Source organism: Cavia porcellus, unplaced genomic scaffold (genome assembly GCF_034190915.1).
Source record: "Cavia porcellus strain 051 isolate PalLab524CR breed Dunkin Hartley unplaced genomic scaffold, mCavPor4.1 scaffold_8, whole genome shotgun sequence".
NCBI classification, from domain to species: Eukaryota; Metazoa; Chordata; class Mammalia; order Rodentia; family Caviidae; genus Cavia; species Cavia porcellus.
Window position 1 is genome coordinate 28,009,187 of NW_026947491.1, and position 21,478 is coordinate 28,030,664.

Here is a 21,478-nt window from a genome sequence, read left to right on the forward strand (position 1 = left end):
CTGAATTATCTAACCATTAGTGAGCAATTTGATTCAAGCTGGATTATACCCTCTGTGACACTGTTGCTAGAATCTAATGATTGGGGAAACATTTCTCAGCCAGTTTTTTTTTTTTTTAATTAACACCGGTTTATATATTGTATATTGTTATCTCTGCTAGTTCTATTTTTAAAAATTTTTTTTATTAGTATGTGTTCATAGTATATAATGATTACTTTTGTCGTAGGCTCACCCAGTTCTAACAAGTTCAGCTAGGTCAGTGATGGCAAACCTTTTAGAGACTTGAGTGCCAACATTGCAATTATTAGTTTAGAAAAAAATAACTCATTCATATGTCTTTTTATTTGTTTTTTAACATCTTTTACCTTAAAAGAAAACACAGTAACAGAGCTTTCAATGGTAGTTTTTTATTAAAAGATAAGTTTGCATTCGGCATGCATTTGTACAACTGATGTGATCTTTGCTGTTGTATGCACGCTGATAATCTGTCAAACCTTGGCTTCTACTTTACTTGCCATGTGCAAGACTTGCTCTTTAACATTGTATATCTGTCTGCTAAGTGACATATCCAAGATGCACTGTGCCTGTTTGAGAAATCATGGAAAGGGGACAATGGGATAAAATTCCCATCAGAGAAGGGCTTATCATGTTTTGCTTAAGCAGGGATATTTGAAAGCTGGCAGCTGGCAGGTGATTTTTTTAAGAAAGATTGTTGCAAAAACTAAGATACTCAGAATGATATTTTTTCAATTTCCCTTCAAGAAACTCTTTCCTTTCAATTTCATCAAGTTTCACTTTCATGGTTGATGTCAAAGTGCTGTCTGACACTTCGTGTACAACACAAAACACTTTCACTAGGACACAGAATGCTTCCCCATTGTGTTCAGTCACTCCAAGTGACTCTGTCCACGCCTGTTTGAATGATTTTTCCACTATCTGTTTTCTGTTGTGCTTTTTGTACTGTAGTCATTTTTTGGTGGTTAAGACTTAGGAGTCTACAGAAGTCTACAAAAACACAAAAATTCTTTTAAAAATGAAGCACCTAACGCAAATATATCCCTATACCAAAAATAGCTAACACTGTTAGTTTACAGTAAAGAATTGGATATTCACTGAATCAACAGTCTTCCATAGTGATTCTCTGCTGTAGTTCCTCTTGAATTTGCTGACCACCAGCACAAGGCGACAATATTCCACTAACCACCAGCCTTTGGCCTGCTCTGAAAAAGGCATCTGAGTACATTTCGTATCTTTTCTACTAAAATCACAGCCAGACCAAGCCAATATGCCCAAATATCCTTGCTCTTGTTTTCATGAATTCTTCACAAAAAATTAAATAGGAGGCTGCAGATTCAAATACATCAGAGGAACAGCACATTAAAAGAATCGCTGTCTTTTCCTTAGAACGGCTCTTTGCTAAATATTAGATACTAAATTTCAGTTTTTCCAAAGAAAATGCAAAGCTAAATCTTGTGTTAATAAAAATGAATGTATTAAAACTCAGTCAATATAACCAAATGGATATTTATCCTTAGCAGCACACACTGATTGGCTGTGCGAAAACTTGGACAAATTGCAGCTCATGACTTCACCGCCTGGGCCTCTACTTCCTGAGCATGCACCTGGCCTGTGTGTGCTGTTACCCATGGTTGGCTGCTGGGGCAGTACTGGTGCCAGCTGGCTTATGAGCTGACAGAGGGCTCTGTGTGTCCGCTGCAGCACACGTGCCATGGGTTCCCCATCACTGAGCTGGGTTCTTCCCACTTTTTCAGTGTTGTACCAGACCCTTTGGGTTCATTGTTTTCCATGGGATGAGCATAAATTTTTAGTGTGCTTAAATTGCTAAACTCCTTTAATGTGGACTATTCAAGATTTTGTTTCAAATGAACAGTAATTAAACATTTAAACCATTTGGAAAAATTGTAACTTATATTCTCCTTAAAGTATTTAGTTTAAAATTTAAAGAAATACGAGATAAATACAATGAAAATTCAAAATATTGCAGCAAAACCAGGAGATAGTTACATTAAAAATCTAAGATATTTTAGTGATTGATATTTTGCATTGATGCTGAATGTCCTGGCAGCTGAGGCAGTGGGGCAGCAGAAACACAAGTGGTCGAGTAGTTTTTGTTATGTGTTCAGAGAAGGTGAAGCAGTTCACTGGGGAGGCTGGATCGCAGAGACAGGACACGTGTTGGCCCTGTCCCTCCTGCAAGCTGAATAATGTCTACTCTGCAGCGCTCAGATCTTGACGTGCTGTTGGAGACCTCATAAAAAATAGCTGTGCGTGGTCTTGGTGACCGCCCTGGCATTCTTCTTCTGCCAAAGGCACCTTAGGGTTCCTCCCTCACTCTTGAGTCCCTTCTGTGGCCACATATGTACATGAGGCTGCCTCACTGGGCACCTGTGTCACCCTCTGTCTCTGCATTATTCAGCTTGATAACCACTAGCTCAATGTGACAAATTACTTTTATAAAATTAAAAATCAAAGCAGATGTGGTGGCACATGCCTGTAATCTCAGCACTCAGGAGGCTCAAACAGGAGGATCGTTGTGTGTTCAAGAGCAACCTGGGCTACAAAGTGAGCTCAAGACCAGCCTGAACTGCATAGTGAGACCCTGTGTCAAAAAGACAAAAAAAAAAATTGAAAATCAACACTTTGGTCATACTGTTGACATTTCAAGAGCTCAGTAACCACATATGGATAATGCAACCATATGGGGCAATAAAGACATGTCATTGAGGAGAAGTCTATTGGGCAGTGCTAGACTGATCCTGTCTTGCCTTTGATTCTCAGGACTTTTCCACCACTGTGCCACACACTTATCATTGATTTATTTGTTTAAGTTTCACTGGAGTATATGCTTCAGATGACAAGAGATTTTCCTTTTCTAGAACATTGCAGAATCCTTAGTGCCTAAAGAGGTGCCTGGTTAATACCTGTTGGGTGAAGGAATAAATGAAAGAAGGAATGAGTGAGTTTCAGTAATATTTTGTAGTTTCAAATTAAACTTGTTTTTACAGATGTCTTTGGGTGACCTACTAACACTTTCTACCAGTTTTTAAAATGAAAATTCTGTAAGCAAAGACACTGAAGTTAGAGGTAATGTTGTTAGCCTCAGCAAAATTTTATTTACTTTTCATATTACGAAGACTAATAAGTACAAAAATACTGCTGCATACTATCCTGAACATGAAAACAAAAAATATTGATATTCTTCGGATTAAGAATTCCTGGTTCAGGGCTGGGGGTTTAACTCAGTGGAACAAGTGCTTGCCTGGCAAGTGTGACTTCAATCCCTGACACCAAAAAAAACAATTCATGGTTCGTGAATGTCATGGGCATAGCAGCACACACCTGTAATCTTAGCACTCAGGAGGATGAGACAGGAGGATCGCCATGAATTTGAGGCCTGCCTGGTCTATGCAGTGAGTTCAGGCCAATCTGAAATACATAGTGAGACCCTGTTTTTTTTTTTTTTTAAAAAGCAGGGTCCAGATTTAGCTCAGTGACTCAGAGTGCTTGCCTGATAAGTGCAAGGTCGTGAGTTCAATCCCTGGTACCAAAAAAAGGGGGGAGGGGGACAAAATAATAATAATAATAATAATAATTCATATAAGTAGAAGGAGAAAAAGGTACTTATATACCTAGGTGGACTTCTATTATTAAGTGAAGTTACTCTGACCCATTGCAATGGAATATATTAAAAGTAATACTGTGTAATTACAACTCTACATGTGATAAAAAATCATAGTAAATTCTAAAATTGTATAGAGATGTCAGTTTGCTTCAGTTGGTTTCAAATAAAATTCACCCAGGAAATATTGTAGTATTGAGGTAGAATTTCCTGTTTGAACAAAATCGAAGTGGAAGCCGGATTACCCTGTGTTTGCCTGTAAATAGATGTTGCCACTAATTTCATGATTCAAACGAGCTCTGCTTCAGCAGCCTTGAAGAAGGTTATTTCTCTTCTTGACAAGGGACACTTTGGTGATAGAGGAAGGAGGTGTGTACCTGGTAGCAGCAGACAAATCTGCTAAATCAGCTTACACACATAGCCAGGTGACAGATAGCAGTCAGCTGTCTTGTCCAGTATTCTGACAACTAGGAGTTAGATAAAATAGGAGTGTTTGCTCCTTTGTCCTCCCTATCTTAAGAGCAGCTACTTCTTAGCTCTGGGTGTGATGACTTGCACTATCATCCCAGTACTTGTGAGGCTGAAGCAGGAAAATATCGGTTTAAGACAAACCTGTACTATACATTGAGACCTTGTGTGTGAGAGATAGAGATAGAGATAGAGAGAGAGAGAGAGAGAGAGAGAGAGAGAGAGAAGTATTTTCAAATAGTGTTAGTTTTCATTTGCACATTTGGATTGTAGGGTACCTCTAGCCTGGGCAAGATTGTTTTCTATTTCAACTAAAAACATACTTAATGTCCTTGGATAACTTTCTGTACTTCCATTGTTTTCAAATCAGGTCCAGTGAAGGGCCAAGTTTGTCATAAAAATAATGACAGTTTTTGGAATCCCCTATGTTAGTTTCTGAGCTGAGATAAATACAAATGAAGTATTTATCAAAAGTTTTATATTTGCAGTTTCAATTTGTAAATGCTTGTTTTGAAAATTGATTGTATACATTTTTTAAAAATCTCCTTTGGTACTGGATCCAGAGTACAGTTTTTGAAGACTTTACATTAAAGTAGAAAGGCAAAGTTGTTCCCCATGAATACTCTGTGATCCAGCGAAGAGTACAAGAGCCCAGGATGCCCCTGGGTTTTGGTTTCACTCAGGCAGAGCCAAGCGGGAGGGCCAGCTCTGTGTGCACAGCCATGGGAAAGCAGCTGTGGAAGAACACTAGCTGAGGTTCCGGGCACACCGGTTGTGCTGATTTTACGTTTTACTGATTGATGTGTGACTATCCAGTCAGGGACACTCTGAGGGGCCAAAGACTGTTAAAGACTCACCAGCTCACTGTGGGGACTCCCCAGAACCTTTTAAATGGGTCATTAACTCGGAACGGACCTCACAGAGGTTGATCATTATGGATAGAAGAGATAAATACATATCACCTTGAAACACAGCTTTTCATCTTTTCATGAGTCTCACCTAGGGAAATCTAACTGCTCAATTTCTGTCTCAGGATTAAATGAGCCACGCCCCTGGATGCTTTGTATCTCTATTGTGATATTCCTTTCCCAGTGGATGCTTAAGACTTTTTTTTTAAATTTTGGTTTTCGTTGAAACAGTTCAGTGAGATGTGGATTTTGGTGTTTTGAATTGTTTTACTTCTATGAGTTTTAGGTGTTCACTAGATTGTCCTTTTAAAAATTGCTAGATTGCAGTAGGTGGCCCTGTATGAGCCATGTGGAGGAGATTCTGGCCACCGGAATGACTAAGTGGTCAGCAGTGAAAGCCAGAATAGGTCACACCACCTCAGACAAAAGTGGAGATGTTCTGGGAGTGCCATCCCACCAGGGACCTGAGCTGCCACCAAGATGAGGCAGATGACTTCCTCTGAGCCACTGTCCCTGGCAGCTTTGGCAAAGAGTAGGAATGAAGTAGAGAGTAAGGGCAAGAAGGAGGCGGTAAGTAGGTATTGCTAGCCATAGGTATAGATGATGAAGACAGTGAGGATGGAGGGTTCAGGGAACAAAAGGAATAGTGATCGTGGTGGTGGTGGTGGTGGTGGCGGCTACATTTGAAATGAGGCTGAGGCCTCTATGGATCCCAGTTGGTTGTGGAGTCAAAGGAAAAAATACTTTTCTGTGACATGGACTGTGGCTCCACATCCTGTTAGGGTCAGCCAAAAGTAGAGGCACAGGTAATTCAGCAGTGCCTGGCCCAAGCCCAGCAGATGATGGCTTTTGCCTTGGTAGAGGCTTTTGCAAAACCAGTACATCAAATAGAGGTGGCTGAGATGTGGTCATGAAGGATTTGGCGTAAGTTTCAGGGAAAAAGAAGTTGAAGATTTTGTGAAGGGAATCCCCAGAGCTCTTGGAGCTAATAGAAAACTTGAAAGTCAAGTTAATAGAAATGAAGAATGAGCTGGAGCCGTCACTACAGTTGGTGGGGCCAAGGGATCATTCCACCTGGAAAAGGAACCCAAAGCACCAACGAAGCCTCTACTTGAACTATTGTTGTACCATCCATTTTTCTGTAAGCCTAAAAGCTAGGAGAATCTCTGCGCATAGACTTTCTGCCTGCTCAACAAGTTGTGAGTTGTAGATCAGAACCAAGGGTCTAACATATGCTTACCCTTAAGGGTGGTACTGTAAAGAAAAATCTAAACCAAAAGCAAAATTTGCCAAGGCCAATCCAAAGATGTTGCAGAGACTTCTGCTTGTACTCGAAAGGCATTTTATTATTCTTTGATGATTCAGATTTTGATGAAGAAGTTGCACTGAAATACTGTAAAGAAATGGAGGACATGCAAGAATTAAAAAGAAAAAAAGAATAGGCTTTTGAAGATCAAAATACAAAGAAAGTCATTACCTATCAGACTGTTCAAAATAAGACACTTAACGCCTTAGGGAAGGAAGATTGATCACAGCCCCAGAGAGAAACATAAAAAGCCAGAATTCAAAGAAAAGACCAGGTTTGGAAAGTTCTGTAGTGAAAAACAATGTTACAGTTGTAAATTATGGTACTGAGGCAGGAGTTAAAAAGAGCATTAAGGGTAAGTAAAACTTTTGCTTAGCTTAACTAAGACTTTGTAATTTTAGATTAATAAATTTTTATTTTTAGCTAAAAAATTATTTCCATATCACTAAAATTCTACTGCAAGGAAGAGTTGTATTTCCCCATTTATTCCCAACTTTATTATATTAATGTGTACTTACAAATATTTGATTCTATAGATTATAACACAGCTCTATAATTGTTCATCGTGTTATTCAGATTATCTCAGTTTTGGGTGTTGGATACACCTTTACATAGTCTCCTGTTTCCTTTTGATAAATGGCCATGATTTTTTTAAAGGCATTTTATTATTCTTGGACAGCACAGACATGCCAAGCTTATTTTGTGCCAACCCTATACACAGTCATTTCTACAAAAAACCCTAGCTATTTTTATTTGGGGTTTGTATTTAGAATCAAAATTCAAGTGCTGAGCGTGCTTGTTGCTACTGGTATGTCATATATTGATATATGAACACACCCACCCCTTATCTTTATCTATGAATACTTACCTCGTAAAGTAGCAGGCTTATCCTAATGCTTCTGCTTACTATGCAGTGTTAATAGTTCCTTCTAGATTGTTTTCTTTGCTTAGTTGTGACTTCTTTCTCCAACAGGGAGAAACCTGAAAAAATACTTTCATTCTTGACTTTTATTCACAGTATTTTTACTTCCATTCTGAATCCTAGTACGTGTGTAAGGAGGTTTAAGAAGACAATCTCTGTGTGAAACAAATTTACCAATTACAGTTTTTACATTTTGTCTCTTTTTGTCGTTAGCCTTACAATATATGGTAAAATACTCTTTTTCAGAATTGCTTGTTGGGTCTTCTCTTCCCCATCCATTTCTGTTCAGCTGTTGTTCATTTGGAATACAGCCGGGTTAATTTGTTATTGTTTGTTGTGCTCCCCATATAGATACTGAATTTCATTATTATTTATTTGGGTAGTGTGTGTAAGAGTCAGAATATGAAGCATGTATCACATTGCATTCTTCCATTCTTTCTACCCAATTCATCACATCCCCTTGTAGGTAACCTTTGTTAATTCTCCTGTATTTCTTTTTGCACAAATGAACAACAGATACATATTTTCTTGAATAAAGATGGCATTTGAATAACTTTCATGAAATTGGGCAATTTAAATACTGTTTTATCTCATAAAGATACAACATAGGTTTAGTGGTAATGTACTGGAAAGCTAGTGAAACTATTATTTTCTTTCTTGGGAAATGTTTGTTTTCCTAAACCAAAGATAAGAATTTCAATTTTGATGGTCTCATTAGCACTCTGCTATCTATTTCTTAGCAATGTTAACAGAGAAATGGGTGATATTTTTCAAGTTCTCATACATGCAAGATATTTAAAAACTCTGTACTTAACAGTTCAATCTGAGGGGGCTGGGGTACTCAGTGGTAACGCATATGATTAGCATGCACAAGGCCCTGGGTTCAATCCTCAATACATGATGCACAAAAATGGATTTGAATTATCTCGTGCACCAGTGTTATTCACACACAGGTGCATATATACATTCCTTACCCTTCTTCCCTGCCCACTCCACCCTCACTACCTATGGAGTCCTTTCAGAGTAACTTTTCTTAACAAACAAGACCAAACGAAATATTTTCCCCAGTCTGCTTAAAGTGCTGGGGTGCATTTCATTGAACACTTTTTCTCTTTCCCAAATGCAGGCATTTGGGCAGTCCTTCTCCATCCACCGTAAGGTTGCCGAGGATGGAGAGACTCGGGAAGAAACGCTTCTGCAGGAATCGGCCTCAAAGGAAGCTTACTACCTGGGCAAGATCTTGGAAATGCAGAACGAACTGAAGCAGAGCCGGGCTGTGGTCACTAATGTCCAGGCGGAAAATGAGAGACTAACAGCCGTCGTTCAGGACTTGAAGGAGGTAAACTAGTAAACTGTTTTTCTGGCAGATTGGGTGGATAGAGAAACTTCTCTATAGGAGAGAAGAATAAGACTTTGTGTAATCAGAAGAGCTGCCTTAAGCAAAAAGCGTATAATATGCAGGAGCTTTTGTTTTTTTAGCAAAACGGCGTCTTGCTTTGAGATAAGCTTTTCTGTCTTTGGTTACCTTTTGAGAATTTTAAGTTTTCCTGGGTTGAGTATTTTGAGATTGACCTTGCTAGTTTTGCAAAGTGTTTAAAAAACATCATGCCTTTAGACTTCTTCTACCCATTATCTGTTTGAATGTGAGCTGGAGAATATCAGTAGGTTATAATGGATTGTAGCAGCACCAATTAAAAATGGCAGTAGCATCAGCTCAGATTGCTCCTCATTGGGGAGTGAGATACCAGGGGAATGTCTGAGGGGCCTTAGAATCTGGTTGATATAGAGAGCACTGTTATGATTTGTCTCTAGATGTCCCTCCAAAGCCTCATGTGGTCTTAGAGGTTTTTTTTGGAGGTGGCTGAATCTAGTGTGATTGATTCATGGTTCAATGCTGGGATTAAGGGTCCAGGAATTCAGGGTAATTGCTGGATTAGTCCACTGATTGGATTGCTATCACCGTAATCCCAGAAGTCTGGATAAAAGGGACAAAAAGAGTTTTGTCTCCCTTTTTCTCCTCTCCTGTTGCTTTTGCTGTTTTACTCTGCCATAAACTATTGCCCCTCTGCATGTACCATCCTGCCTTAGAACCAGCTGATTCTGGACTGCAACCTCCACAGACTGGAGCTAAATAAACCTTTCCTCTTTTAACTTTGAGTGTTAGATTTTTGTCTCAGCAACGAGAAAATCATAAGACCATAAACACAAATCATAAAATGTTTTTTAATTAAAAGAAGGCAGCAAATGATGGTTGTTATAAATTAGGTCTGTATGTCAGCCAGCTTTTCTGTTGCTGGGGTGAAATACCTGGCACCACAACGTAAAGGAAGAGGTTCACTTTGGCCCATGGTTTCAGAGGTTCTAGTCGTAGTCAGCTGGCTCCAATGCTAAAATGTCATTGTGGAAGAGCATAGTGGAGCAGAGTTGCTCAACTCTTGGCAGCCAAAAAGCAGAGATGGAAGGCGCTGCTGACAGGATATACTCTTCCAGGTTATACCCCATTGACCTGAAATCTTCCATCAGGCCCTACCTCCAGATAGTATGTTCAGCTATGGATTCGTCAGTGGATTGCTCTGTTGATGGGATTAGCATCACATGTCCAGTCACCTTCCAAAAGCCTCACTTCTGAATAGATGAGCCTTTGAGGAGACATTTTTGATCCAGATCATAAGAGTCACGGATTCTCCATACCAAACCACTTCTCATCAGCTTTTCCAAAGCAGGATATTGTGCTGCTTCAGACAAGTGAAATTGTTTTTTAGTGGAGGAATGGTGTTGAAAGATAGATAACCAAAGTCCCTGTGTCTGTCTTTTAGAACTGTATGGTAACTTCATATTAAAATGTTTCCTCCACTTTTATAATGTATTTATTTGCTACTAACTTGTATTCATTGTGCATATTAATAGGGTTCAGTGTGCTTTTTAATACATGTGTATAATATGCACTTATGAAAGCTGTAAAGAAGTGATTGACAGCTGCCAAGGCTGTAATCAGTTGGGCTCATTAATTGAATATTTAGTAAGAGAAATGTAGGATGAATAAATGATTTAATATTCCAAAATATAAGATAAGCAGTCCCTTCTAAATAATGAGTGTTTCCTTTCCCTTGAAATTAGTGACATATGACAAATAGATTTCCATTATTACAAGAATTGTCCAAAATTTATTGAAATGTAATGTACTTCATTACATTAATGAACATTAATCACTTAATGAACTTTGACAGTACAGTGTCTGCTGTCCTCATTTCATTATCTTTGGGCTTGTCCGAATACAGCAGTATGACTGCTGAATGCAAAAGAACTGATCTTTGGGAGTCAATGCAGGGTTTAGAGAAAAGCATGAGATGGTTTTTGGGATCTTATGCTTATTTTCTTCCATGCAAAATTGTTGTATAAAATAAAGCTACTCTCCAGTTTTTTTATTTGGTGCATCTTTGTATCTGGGTTTTCTCATTGTTTTCTGGCCCTTTGGGTCACTAGATCTTCCTGCTCTAAGGGGTTGCCTTTCACTCCTCCAACTCCAGGCCTCCCTGTGAGGCTAGCATCCCTTGTAGTAGGTCAGACATCATGCAGTGCCCTTGCCTACCATCTGGAGTATCCACAATGGGCAGCCTCAGCCACCATGACCAAGTTTCTTTGCAAGCTGGCAGAGAGAGCCATGAATGATTCTAGCAACTGAGAACTGCATGCATACATATCCTGGACAATTATTGAGAAGAACTGTGACCAGTGAGTTGTCTTGATGGTCATTTGGCTAGATCCCCTGAAAACTGGACATCTCATCTCTGGTGGTTGCTGCTGAGGAAAGTGCAGCCAAGATTTAAGAAAGGGCTGGAAATACAAAGATGTTTTCTGTGCGAATCGAGACAGTGGTGATTAACAGAACATCTTGGCCTCATATGCCCTGTTTGAATACAGTTTCTAAAGAGTAGGTTTATGATGACCAGCAGAAGTGGTTTAAGAATGAGGAGTAACAAAGCGAGGTGTGGTGTATACCTGTAATCCCAGCCCTCAGGAGGGCTGAGATAGGATGATCAACATGAGTTCAACACCAGCCTGGGCTACGTAGTAAATTCAAGGCCAGCCTGAACTGCATAGGGATATCCTGTCTCAAAACATATGGACATGCACATGCATGCACACACACTCAAAGAGGGGTAATTTAAAAGTGAAGTGAGGCAGTAAAAGCAAAGAGAAAATAATTCAAGGAGCCAATCTTAATCAGTTTCTCATCACTGGGACAAAATATTGTCACCCTCAATTTAACGGAGGAAAGGTTTATTTTGGCTCGGGGTTTCAGAAGTGTCAGCCCATGGCTGGTGCCTTAAATGGGAAAACGGCTTAGTGGAAGGGCCTGCCACAGAGGAAAGCCACTCATGCCATGATGAGGGAGGGAGGTATGCTCTTTTAGTCACACTTCCATGATCCAGTCACCTTCCACAACCCTCACCTCTGAACGCAGGAGAACTTGGGGGAATATTCTAAGTCTAAACCATGGCTTTCCACTCCTTAGCCCCCAAACATCTCATGTCCACTCTTTATGTAAAATGTGTTTGCTCCATGTCTATGAGCTATCAAAATTTTAACAGTTCCAGACTGCTGAAAGTCCCAAGTCCAAAGCCTTCTCTGAGACTCAAGGCAGACTTTCAGCTGTGAGCCCCTATAAAAAACAAAAAGAAAAGATTAGCTGAGCGTGTGGCATACATTTTAGTAGGGTGTGATGATTTTATATTTTAAAAGCTGCTTAGTTAATACATTTTTTATCATGTGTGAAAGTCTAGTGTTTCTGTTTTTGTATCACAAATTTCGTACTATACCAGTGACTCAATTTCCAGAAATCTATTCCAGAAATACTACTATGCTAAGGATATGTCTCTTCTACCATAAAGAATCCATATTCATAAAATCTTAGGGTGGGAGAGCATCTCAGTGGTTTTTGTTAGACTTCAAGTAGTCATGTATCTATGACTATTCTAGCAGTATAGAAAAGATAAATTGAGTTTCTTTCAAGGAAGAGACTGGATTCACTCTCTTGTTTATCTTGATATTCCCTGTATTGGGCATGTACCAGACCAAAAGTAGACATAATAGAAATAATATTTATTGAGATGAATTGAATTAGGGTTAATCATTCTTGAGCTTGAGTTTCAGCTGTGCCACTTCGCAGTTATGAACTACTGAACAAGTTCCATAGCTCTTTGTATTAGTCAGGTTTCTGTAACAAACATCTGAGCTGTTCAATGAGAAACAGTTCACAGTTTTGGAAACTTCATGATCAAGTGCCTTATGGGCTTTTTTTTTTTTTTTGGCAAGACAGCACATTATGACAGGGAATGAATGGCAGAACAACGCCCTACTCCATGGCCATGACCCAAAAATAGAAGAGTAGAAGAAGGGTCTGAGGCTCAACTCTCCCCTTCCGGCACATACCTTCAGTGACCACAGGATCTCCCATTAGGAACCCCCTCGACTGCCTTCCAGCAGTGCACATCTGGAGACCAAACTTTAACACGTGGGCCCTTGGGGACGCTTGACTAAGTCACAGTCTTAGTTTCCTTACTGTCGACATGGAGGTGACAGTTCTAACCTCCAGGGCCTGTGTAAAATAACTGGAATGATAAAGATGCTAAACTGCTGTTCACTCTGTATCTCCACCTCCCTTCCAAGTCTGCCCAGCCTGTTGGTTGGCAATTCTAATCATTAAACTGCTTGTTTATTTAACAAAAATTTGATGCATGCTACCGTTTTTCTTTTCTTTTCTTTTCTTTTTTTTTTTTTGCACTCTACTTCTTTGGATTTATAGATTTTTTTTTAAAGTTTCTTATTTCACTTGACAATTTTAGCCTATTCCCAACAACTTTAAATATTTGGAAAAAGTTCTTCTGTTTTCTTTCTCTAGATTCATTTGTACTTCCTTGTGTGACCTGGTTTCACAATACCTCAGTGTCCTGGTTACCCTTCTAAACTGACATATGATGTGTTTCTAAAATGTATGTTTTGAAAATACAACATTGTTCACTGTCTTTGCCTCTGTTGGAAATCCTTGAAAATATGAACCATTGCATCTACATAGTGAGTTTCTCCATATGCATTTATCCTGTGGTTTTAATATTTTTGGCTTTTCATCTTTACAATCGTATATTCAACACCTCAGCTGCCTCAGATAAGGCAGATGTAAGTTGAGTGCCTTTGATAGTTATCTATTTTCTATCAGTGCAACGTTGTCTGCTCACAGAAGTGGAGCTCACAAAATGGAACTCGTGAAAATGGAATCATACATTACATACCCTTTTGACTGGGTCCTTCAGCACAATGCCTTTTAGAGTCACTCAAGTTGTTATATCACTTGACAATTTATATATCAAGATTGCTTCTTTTATTGCTGAGTATTATTCTACTGCATGGGTATACCGCAATTTGTTTATTTGAGTTACCTGTTGGAGAACATTAGGGTTATTTTCAGATTTTGGTGGATGTGACTAGAACTGCTATACACGTTAATGTATATTTATGTTTTGTGTGAATGTAAGTGTTAATTTCTCTAGGAGAAACACTAGGAGAGTGGGGATATTGAGTCATATGGGAAGTGTATGTTTAATTTGTCCATAGTGGCTAGACCATTTTGCATTCCCTCTAGCACCATGTAAGAATTTCTATTACCTTTCATGCTTTCCAACACTTGGTACTGTTAGTATTTTTTTATTACAGCTATTCTAACAGATACTGCTAAAGCCTTACCCATCTTTAATTTAGTTGTATCTTAGGTAAATGTTGAAAATTCCTTATGTATTTTGCATATAAGTCCTTTGTCAGGTATGTGATTTACAAATATTTCCTCACAGTGTGCAACTTTTTCATTCCTTAAAATTGTCATTTGCCAGAGTGTACAAGTCTGGTTTTCATTGCTGTAACAAAGCACTAGAAGTGGACTACTTTCTAAAAAAGATATGTTCAGCTCATTGTACAATGAAAATGTCACAGTGGATGCTCGGAGCACCCCTGGGAGGGAGAAATCACAGTCGCCATGCAGCCCTCGCTACAGCCGAGCCAATGTGAATGTGGGAGCAGGGCAGGTAGCACATCATGGCAGGAGAGCAGAGCAGAACTATTCTCCTCGTAGCCAAGGAGTAAAACATAAAGAAAGAAAAGACTGGGCTTCCACCGTCTCCTTTGAGGGCCCACCCCTCTGACCTAAACCTCCTGCCACCTCTCAGTGTCGCCAAGCTGGGGATTAAACCTTTCACCTTGGCAGGGTGGGGGAACATTTGAGATCCAAGTGGCAGTATCTGTAATGAGAATGCCATTTTGCATTAAGATAGGCATTTTGGAGATGATGGCAATGAGCCAGGTGCTGGAGTCCAAGAGAAATGAAGGAGAATGAGGTCATGTTTAGCAGGTAACAGAAGCGATGCCAGATACGGACGATGTAATCTAATGACATGAGAATTATTAGGGAGAAGGGAGGGTTAATGCTCTGAGAGGAGCCACACACAGTGAAAGGGGCAAGAATCCCACCTCCAGGCCCAGTGTTAAGGGGCTACGGGAATAGAAAAATCAGCACTTTGAGAGTGATGCACGGGAAGCAGTGTCCCCAAGGGAGAGTCCAGTTCCATTAAAGGAAGGGGAGGTCTGCATTATACACATCTGTGAGATCTTTGCAGTGCCTGTTGTAATCCCATCTGCTCAGACAGTGAATATTGACTGTTTAGAAAAATGTAGACATTATTCTCTATGTAACACCTGGAAATATTTTTCTGTTTTTTTGAAGAGCACACATGTGTCAGTGAGAAATAAGAAAGTAGCTATTTAATAATTCTCAAAGAGATGGCATTTGATATTTATTCCAAAGTATGCAAACCATTTTTGAGGTTATTGTAGAAAGAGAATAAAGACTGTCTTCACGATCCCAAATATTTGGGAGAGAACTTCAAAATTTAAGCATTTTAAATATTCACAACGTTCAGATATTGGGCATCATTTGGACACAGTATAGTGTCATGACTATTATTTCTGCATTAGACAGTGAGAAAGGGGATACATTTGTGACCTGATACAATAGCTACATCCATTTTCTGTGTAGCAACCAGTCATTAAAACCTATGCCAAATGGGTAATTAAGTGAAAAACTGCAGGAAAGGTCAGGCTAACCGTAGAAATGGCTTAAGAGCATGGCTCAGGATGGATTGTTAGAATGGCATAAGTTTAGCAACATGTTTTTAAAGTAATCTTACATAGTCTGTTTTTTCAAGGTCATTAGGTTTGTATCGGTTATCATTGACCATTTGCAAATAATAAAAACATGAGGCAACCTACTTTTTACAATCTAGAATTAGCCTGAAGCATACTTAGCATATATACAAGCATTTCTGTCCTTCCTCTTCCATCTTTTCCCTTCCATCCTGCTCTCCTTTCCCTTGTCTTATGAATAGGTTATTTCTTCCTCCTGGAATGTAAGAATAAGGATCTGTGCACAATCCATTTTGCACACATTGATTCTTGAACTAAAAATAGCTTGATCTGGTTTCAAACTTCTTCTCCCACCCCAGGCTCAGATTTTGTTCCCTATGCAGCTTGGGCAGAAGGAGAAGTCAGCATTTCAGCTGACATGCTTAGTGGGCAGTTTTTAACTTTTTTTTTTACGTCCTGACCTCTATTTCCAGAGAACATCCTACTTGGCAGGTCTAGCCTGATTAAGATTCTGTTCAGGCATTTAATTCTTCTAAGGAAATTTACAACTTAATCTAACAATCAAGGATAACCGAATCCACTCAGGACTTAATTTTTGGAAGGTTATAGGAAACTTATAGTTGAACATAATGTGTGAGCTTAGTGCTGTAATAAAAAGCAAACAGACAAAGTATATCATTTGATATTAAAAATATGTGTAGCATCTTAAAGTTATTATGGAGACGTAATACAGACTGCATTCCCATAATCTCATATTTATATTTATATATTATATATCTCAAACTAATGATTAGCCAAGAAGGATAGACTGAGTTGTCCTGGGTATATAGCAGACCCAAACTGTACCTTGTATTTGAATTATGCACTGTGCATCCAACAAGAAAAACTACACATTGATTACTGTGTAGGTTACTGTTTTCTCATTGCTGAGATAAAATACCTCACACTCAAAATAAGGGAAGGAAAAGTTTATTTAGCTCACAGTTTTTGGAAGTTTCAGTCCATAGTTAGCTGGCTCCAAGGCAGGCTGGTGTGGCTAAGCCAAGGGTTCATAGCAGCACAGGACAAAAGCAAAAAGGGTAAAAAAGGAAGAAAGAGCATGTAGAGAAGACTCTTTCTGTCCCTTATATTGTATGTAGGTCACATCCACTTGGGGGTAGCACTCACACCCGTGATCCCAGCCTTCGACCATGGGTCAGTCACAAACTCTAGACTCAGCCGTCTTCGAAAGGCCTGCCCCCTAGGACTCCATGAGACTTTGTGGGAACAACCAAACACAAACCATAACAATTACCTACTGAGCTGGCATCCAGATCATCACTCGTTCATTAGCATGAAACTATTTGAAAATAATTCTCTGATAGAGCTTTGGTTTCACTAACACAGTTTTTCAAAAAGCATAATTGTAGCTAAACATCTGAGGTTCTCAAGGTGTACAAAAACTTCAGAGCATAACCAGATTATAGATACCTATAATATCAAAGTGGATTTCATGGATACACAAGTCTGTTGGTATACAATAGAGTCCTATAGTTGATTTTGTTTTGTTTTGCTTTGAGGCAGGCACTTGCGGTATAGTTGAAGCTGGCCTTGAATTCACTCAAACTCTGTGCAGTCATCCTGCCTCAGCCTCCCAAGGACTAGACTTACAGGGATTTGCAACCACATTATAATTGTTGTTAAATCTGCTTATTAATAAAACAGCAATACTTATAGGCAAAATTATTCTTGTGTCTTAACTAGTATGTGCAAGAGAGTGTTTGAAAATGAAATACTTTGCTACCTGTACACAGAGCTGGCCAACAAGCTTTTTCTGGATAGCTAACTCAATAATGAAAACAAAGAAAATACAAAAACCCGTCAGATAGCAAGTCACTTTGGGTCCTCAGCAATTAATGATAATGAAATAGGGCCTTGAAAATAATAAAAATGTTATATCACATTTAAATCAAATTTTCATTGACAATGCTTGCCAATGAAATGTTTCACAATTTTTGTTTCTATTTTAGAACATGTGCTGCTGAAGTATATTTTTCATTATCATCTTTTTTTTAAATTGAGCCAGGGTGTCACAAAGTTGCCTAGATTAGGACTAAACTAGCAAGTTACTGCTATAGACTCTCAGGTGCTGGGATTATAGGCATTCAATGCTATGCCAGGCTCATTATCTCCTTTTAGGACATTTTCCCCTAATTTTTCCCAACTATCACAGAATTAAATACTGAAATACTAGTTTAAATGTGAGGAAAAACCACCATCACTGTACTATCTAAGGAATTTTTGCTTCTCCAGTGACCAATTTTTACCCCCCTGTATCATATATAATGTTTTGTATAGCAGCGAAAGTAAAAGACTATTTTATAGCTTAAAATAGCACAACCAATTTTAAGTTCTTGAGGCTAGAAGTCTGCAGTCTGCTGAGTTACAATGGGAATTTGTCAGGGCCAGACCTTAATGGGATGTGCTGGGAAGTAGACACACCCTCCCAGTTTCTGGAACTGGCTTCTTTATATCCACTGGTTCTGGACTCTTCCTCTTCCTCTCAAAGCAGTATGGCATCTTGGTTTTGTGTCAGGCTTCCTTCTGCCTCCTTCTTAGGAAGACACTGTAATTACACTTGGAGTCTACCAGAGAATCCAAGATAGCCACTCCATCAAATTAAATTCCCTAGTTTAATCAATCTCCAAAGTATCTGTTCCTATGTAAAGTAACCTTGACAGGTCCCAGGGATTAGGTCCTGGGAATCTCTGAGGATTCCTATTCAGCCTACCATGGAAGTTACAGTTACTGGCACTTCCATTGGAAATGCATATTCTGTAAGAATAAGAAAGTGAAAAAAGAAATAAAAATACTAAATGCTTAGCTTTGGCTACTCGTCATTTTTGAGTCATGTGCCAGTCTACACGGGGCACTTGCTATTAGGACAAAGAGAAGATACGTTTGAAATGGACAGGATTCAGAAGAGTAGAGTTGGCGATGCTGGCTCACCGTGGTGTACTCACCCATTCATTTATTTTGTGTTACTCTTTCTGCCTGAGGCTGGTCAGCAGAAGGGCGGTGAGTCACCCCAAGGTCAGACAGAGTCATTACCCCTCTTATTGTGATGGACAAATCCACTGTTAAGCTTCAGATTGAGAGAAATACTATTGAGTTGGCAAATGCTTTCCATGTGTACGTGCAGAGAGTCATATGTAACCATGATTTTCCAGTCTCTGGGGCAAAGAAAAATGGAAACTGCTGAATTTTAACTTGCAGCAAAACATCTTCAAGATGACCATCCAGGTAAGCCAAACTTCAATGCAAGCAGCACATGTGAGACAGTATCTACCTATATTATATTGCTCAGAAGAATCAAGTGAATATACACTTTGCTCTAACAGTAGAAAGCGCTTCTCTCCCCACAGACTATTCTAGGGGAGTTGCCAGAGTCAGAGCAGATGACACCTGGCAAGTATCTTCCAGGATCCAGTGCACAGCTTAAGGAGCGATCCTTGTGAGACACTGAGGCAGACACCACTTGGCTTTCCATCCTAAAGGAAATCTTCCCTATTAAAATCTCTATGTTGGGTTCTTATGTCTTTGTTCTGTTGCACATCTGAGATGTCCTTGAAGTTGATCAGTTCTCTGTTGTGGAAAACAGGATAACAGAAATCTTCAGGTGACGCTAGAAACTGAGGGGGCCCTCGAGGCGGAGAAAGCCAGATTCTTTATTTGACTAGCCTGGCTTAGAGGCATTCGTGCTCTGAAAATCTGAGCACCAGGCACGGAGTTACAGAAAGTTTCATAGATCTTAAGGTGGGAAACAGGTGACTTAAGACAGTTACGTAGGTGACAGGTTTACAACTTTAACCATCCAGTCAAGCCTCAGTCAGTTAGGGGCAAAAGAGGAGGAGAAGGCAGGCAGGTTAGGGAAGGGGAAGGAGGAGGAAGAGGAGGAGGAACAGGAGAAATGGCGCTGCAGGTGAAGGAGCTGTAAAACTGCTTCTTTATCACATCAAAGTATAACCCCTAATTGAGGAGGGAGGACAGAAACTGCTACTGTCGCACCAGGCCAGGAACAGGGACCTGAGTCCCCAAGTAGGCTGCTTTTCTGCCTCACTGTACTAGCAATCTGTGATTTACACCCCTATATGAACTGCGAAGAGCTCAGGGTTATGGCTGTGGTTTGAATATGTCTCCCAGAAATTCATTTGTTGAAAACTTTATTCCCAAATTTGGTACTTGGAATGGGGCCTTTGGAAGTAATTAGTGTTGGATGAGGCCATGAAAGCAGAGCCCACATGGAGGGATAAGTTGCTTTGTAAAAGAGGAGAGACTCAGTGTGCCTGTGACCCATCTACTATGTTAGAACACAGCACAGTGGCCACCACTGGATGCCAGTGCCATGCCCTTGCCGCCGCCCCCCCCCCCAGAACTCAAAAAATAAATTTCTCTTCTGATTAAGTTACTCAGTATTCATTGTAGCAGCACAGAATGGAGTAGGATAGTTACGAGGTTGCATTCAGTAAGGGCTCTTCCAAGGGCTGATGTCTTGGTCCTCTGCTCTAACTGCTTTTAGAGAGAGACTTCTCCCTACACATTCTGTCAATTTACAAATTAAGTCTTTTTTGTTCTGTACTTGGACTGGGCACTCTTAATTTTTTTAAAAACTACATTTCTAAGAAATTTTATTGAAATCTAAAACTAACATTAACCATTAAGGAAGATACACAAAAGGGAAACTGTATTAAGTAGAATCATGTATGAATTTCAAGTGAAACTTTGCAAATTATTGAAATTAGAAGCTTTGCGTTTTGTTTTTAGAGCCACGGCAGGTTTTATATGTGTACTCATCTTCCTGTGTATAGTTTTAACACTGACTATATACATGTTAGCTGACTAACCTTAGGCAAATGAGTTATATTCCCCTGCCACAGTATTATGTACTAAATGAAATTAAAGACATACCTGCTTAAGGGTGCTGATGTGAGGACTAAACGAATCCTTATATGTGGAACACTTGAAACAGTATCTAACACAGATTAATGAGTCATTGTTAGTTGCTGTGTTAGTATTTCAGTGCTGTTTGCGTGTATTTGTGATGTTTTCTTAAGTATAGCTTTCCCAAAGTAGAATTAACTGTACCAAATGGTATGAAACTTCTTTTCAAGGACCCTACAGAAAACTATATTGCTTTTCTAAGCCAATTTGTACTCCCATTGATAAAAGAAAAAATTTCTCATTTTATCATCAAGCTCCCATATGTTAGTCAGCTTTTCCACCAATGTGATAGAACACTTGAGATGAATGACTTCCAGGAGGAGAGGCTTTTCTCACAGTGGAGAGGTTCAGTCCATGGTCAGTTGGTTCTGTGGCTCACCTGGCAAGTATTAAGCGTTATAGTTTTTTTAAGGCAGCTTATTTGATAGATAAATAGTGGTATTTTGGTATAAATTATAAGGTGTCTGTGGGTAGTGGCAAAGTTCACCTTACTCCTTTTGTCTTAGCACAGAGCTTGGCATATAATAGTAATCCAGGAAAAAACAATAAATATCAGAAACTTGCCATTTTCATTAATTTGTGGAATTATCAGTGTATAAATTAATCATGCATTTTAAGGAATAATGTATAGTTTTTAAAATTTTGCAATTTACTAGATTTTGGTGTTTCTATGTACTAGGTAATGATTGATTTTTCTTAATTCTTTGGTATGAGTCTTCTTCAGTTGTTTACCTGTTCTGGTTTTACTTTGGAGATACTAAGGTTTGGAGTGTTTGTTTTTAAATTTACTGATTGTTGCCCATGAGACTCTCGTTAGTGGTTTTTAAGCAGTTTTCCTTTAGCCTTGTCCAAACTATAAACTTTTAATGCTCATTTCTATCAGTTTTATGGTTTAATATTTAACTTTTAATTTATGTGAGATTCAGTGTGATATGTGTCAGAGTTTAAGTAAAAATCTTGCCCTAAATGACTGAATGTTTTAACTTTTATACTACGATACATCTCTTTTGTTTAAAATATTAATCTTATCTGTACTGTTTTTACTCTTGTATAAAGTTTTCATC

At 39.1% G+C, this 21,478-nt stretch overlaps 1 protein-coding gene across 11 annotated transcripts in view; it reads left to right on the forward strand.

Annotated features, from left to right (window-relative positions):
* The window catches only part of Bicd1 (BICD cargo adaptor 1), a 202,075-nt gene that overhangs the window by 92,086 nt on the left and 88,511 nt on the right, over positions 1–21,478 (forward strand). For all 11 annotated transcript variants that reach the window (XR_010049193.1, XM_003466773.5, XM_013149318.3 and 8 more), the window contains exon 2: positions 8,371–8,583. Coding sequence is in view for 10 of the 11 variants with exons in the window: in XM_003466773.5 (XP_003466821.1) it covers positions 8,371–8,583 (213 nt within the window). In the remaining variant the exon portion in view is untranslated. The remainder of the gene's footprint in view (positions 1–8,370; positions 8,584–21,478) is intronic.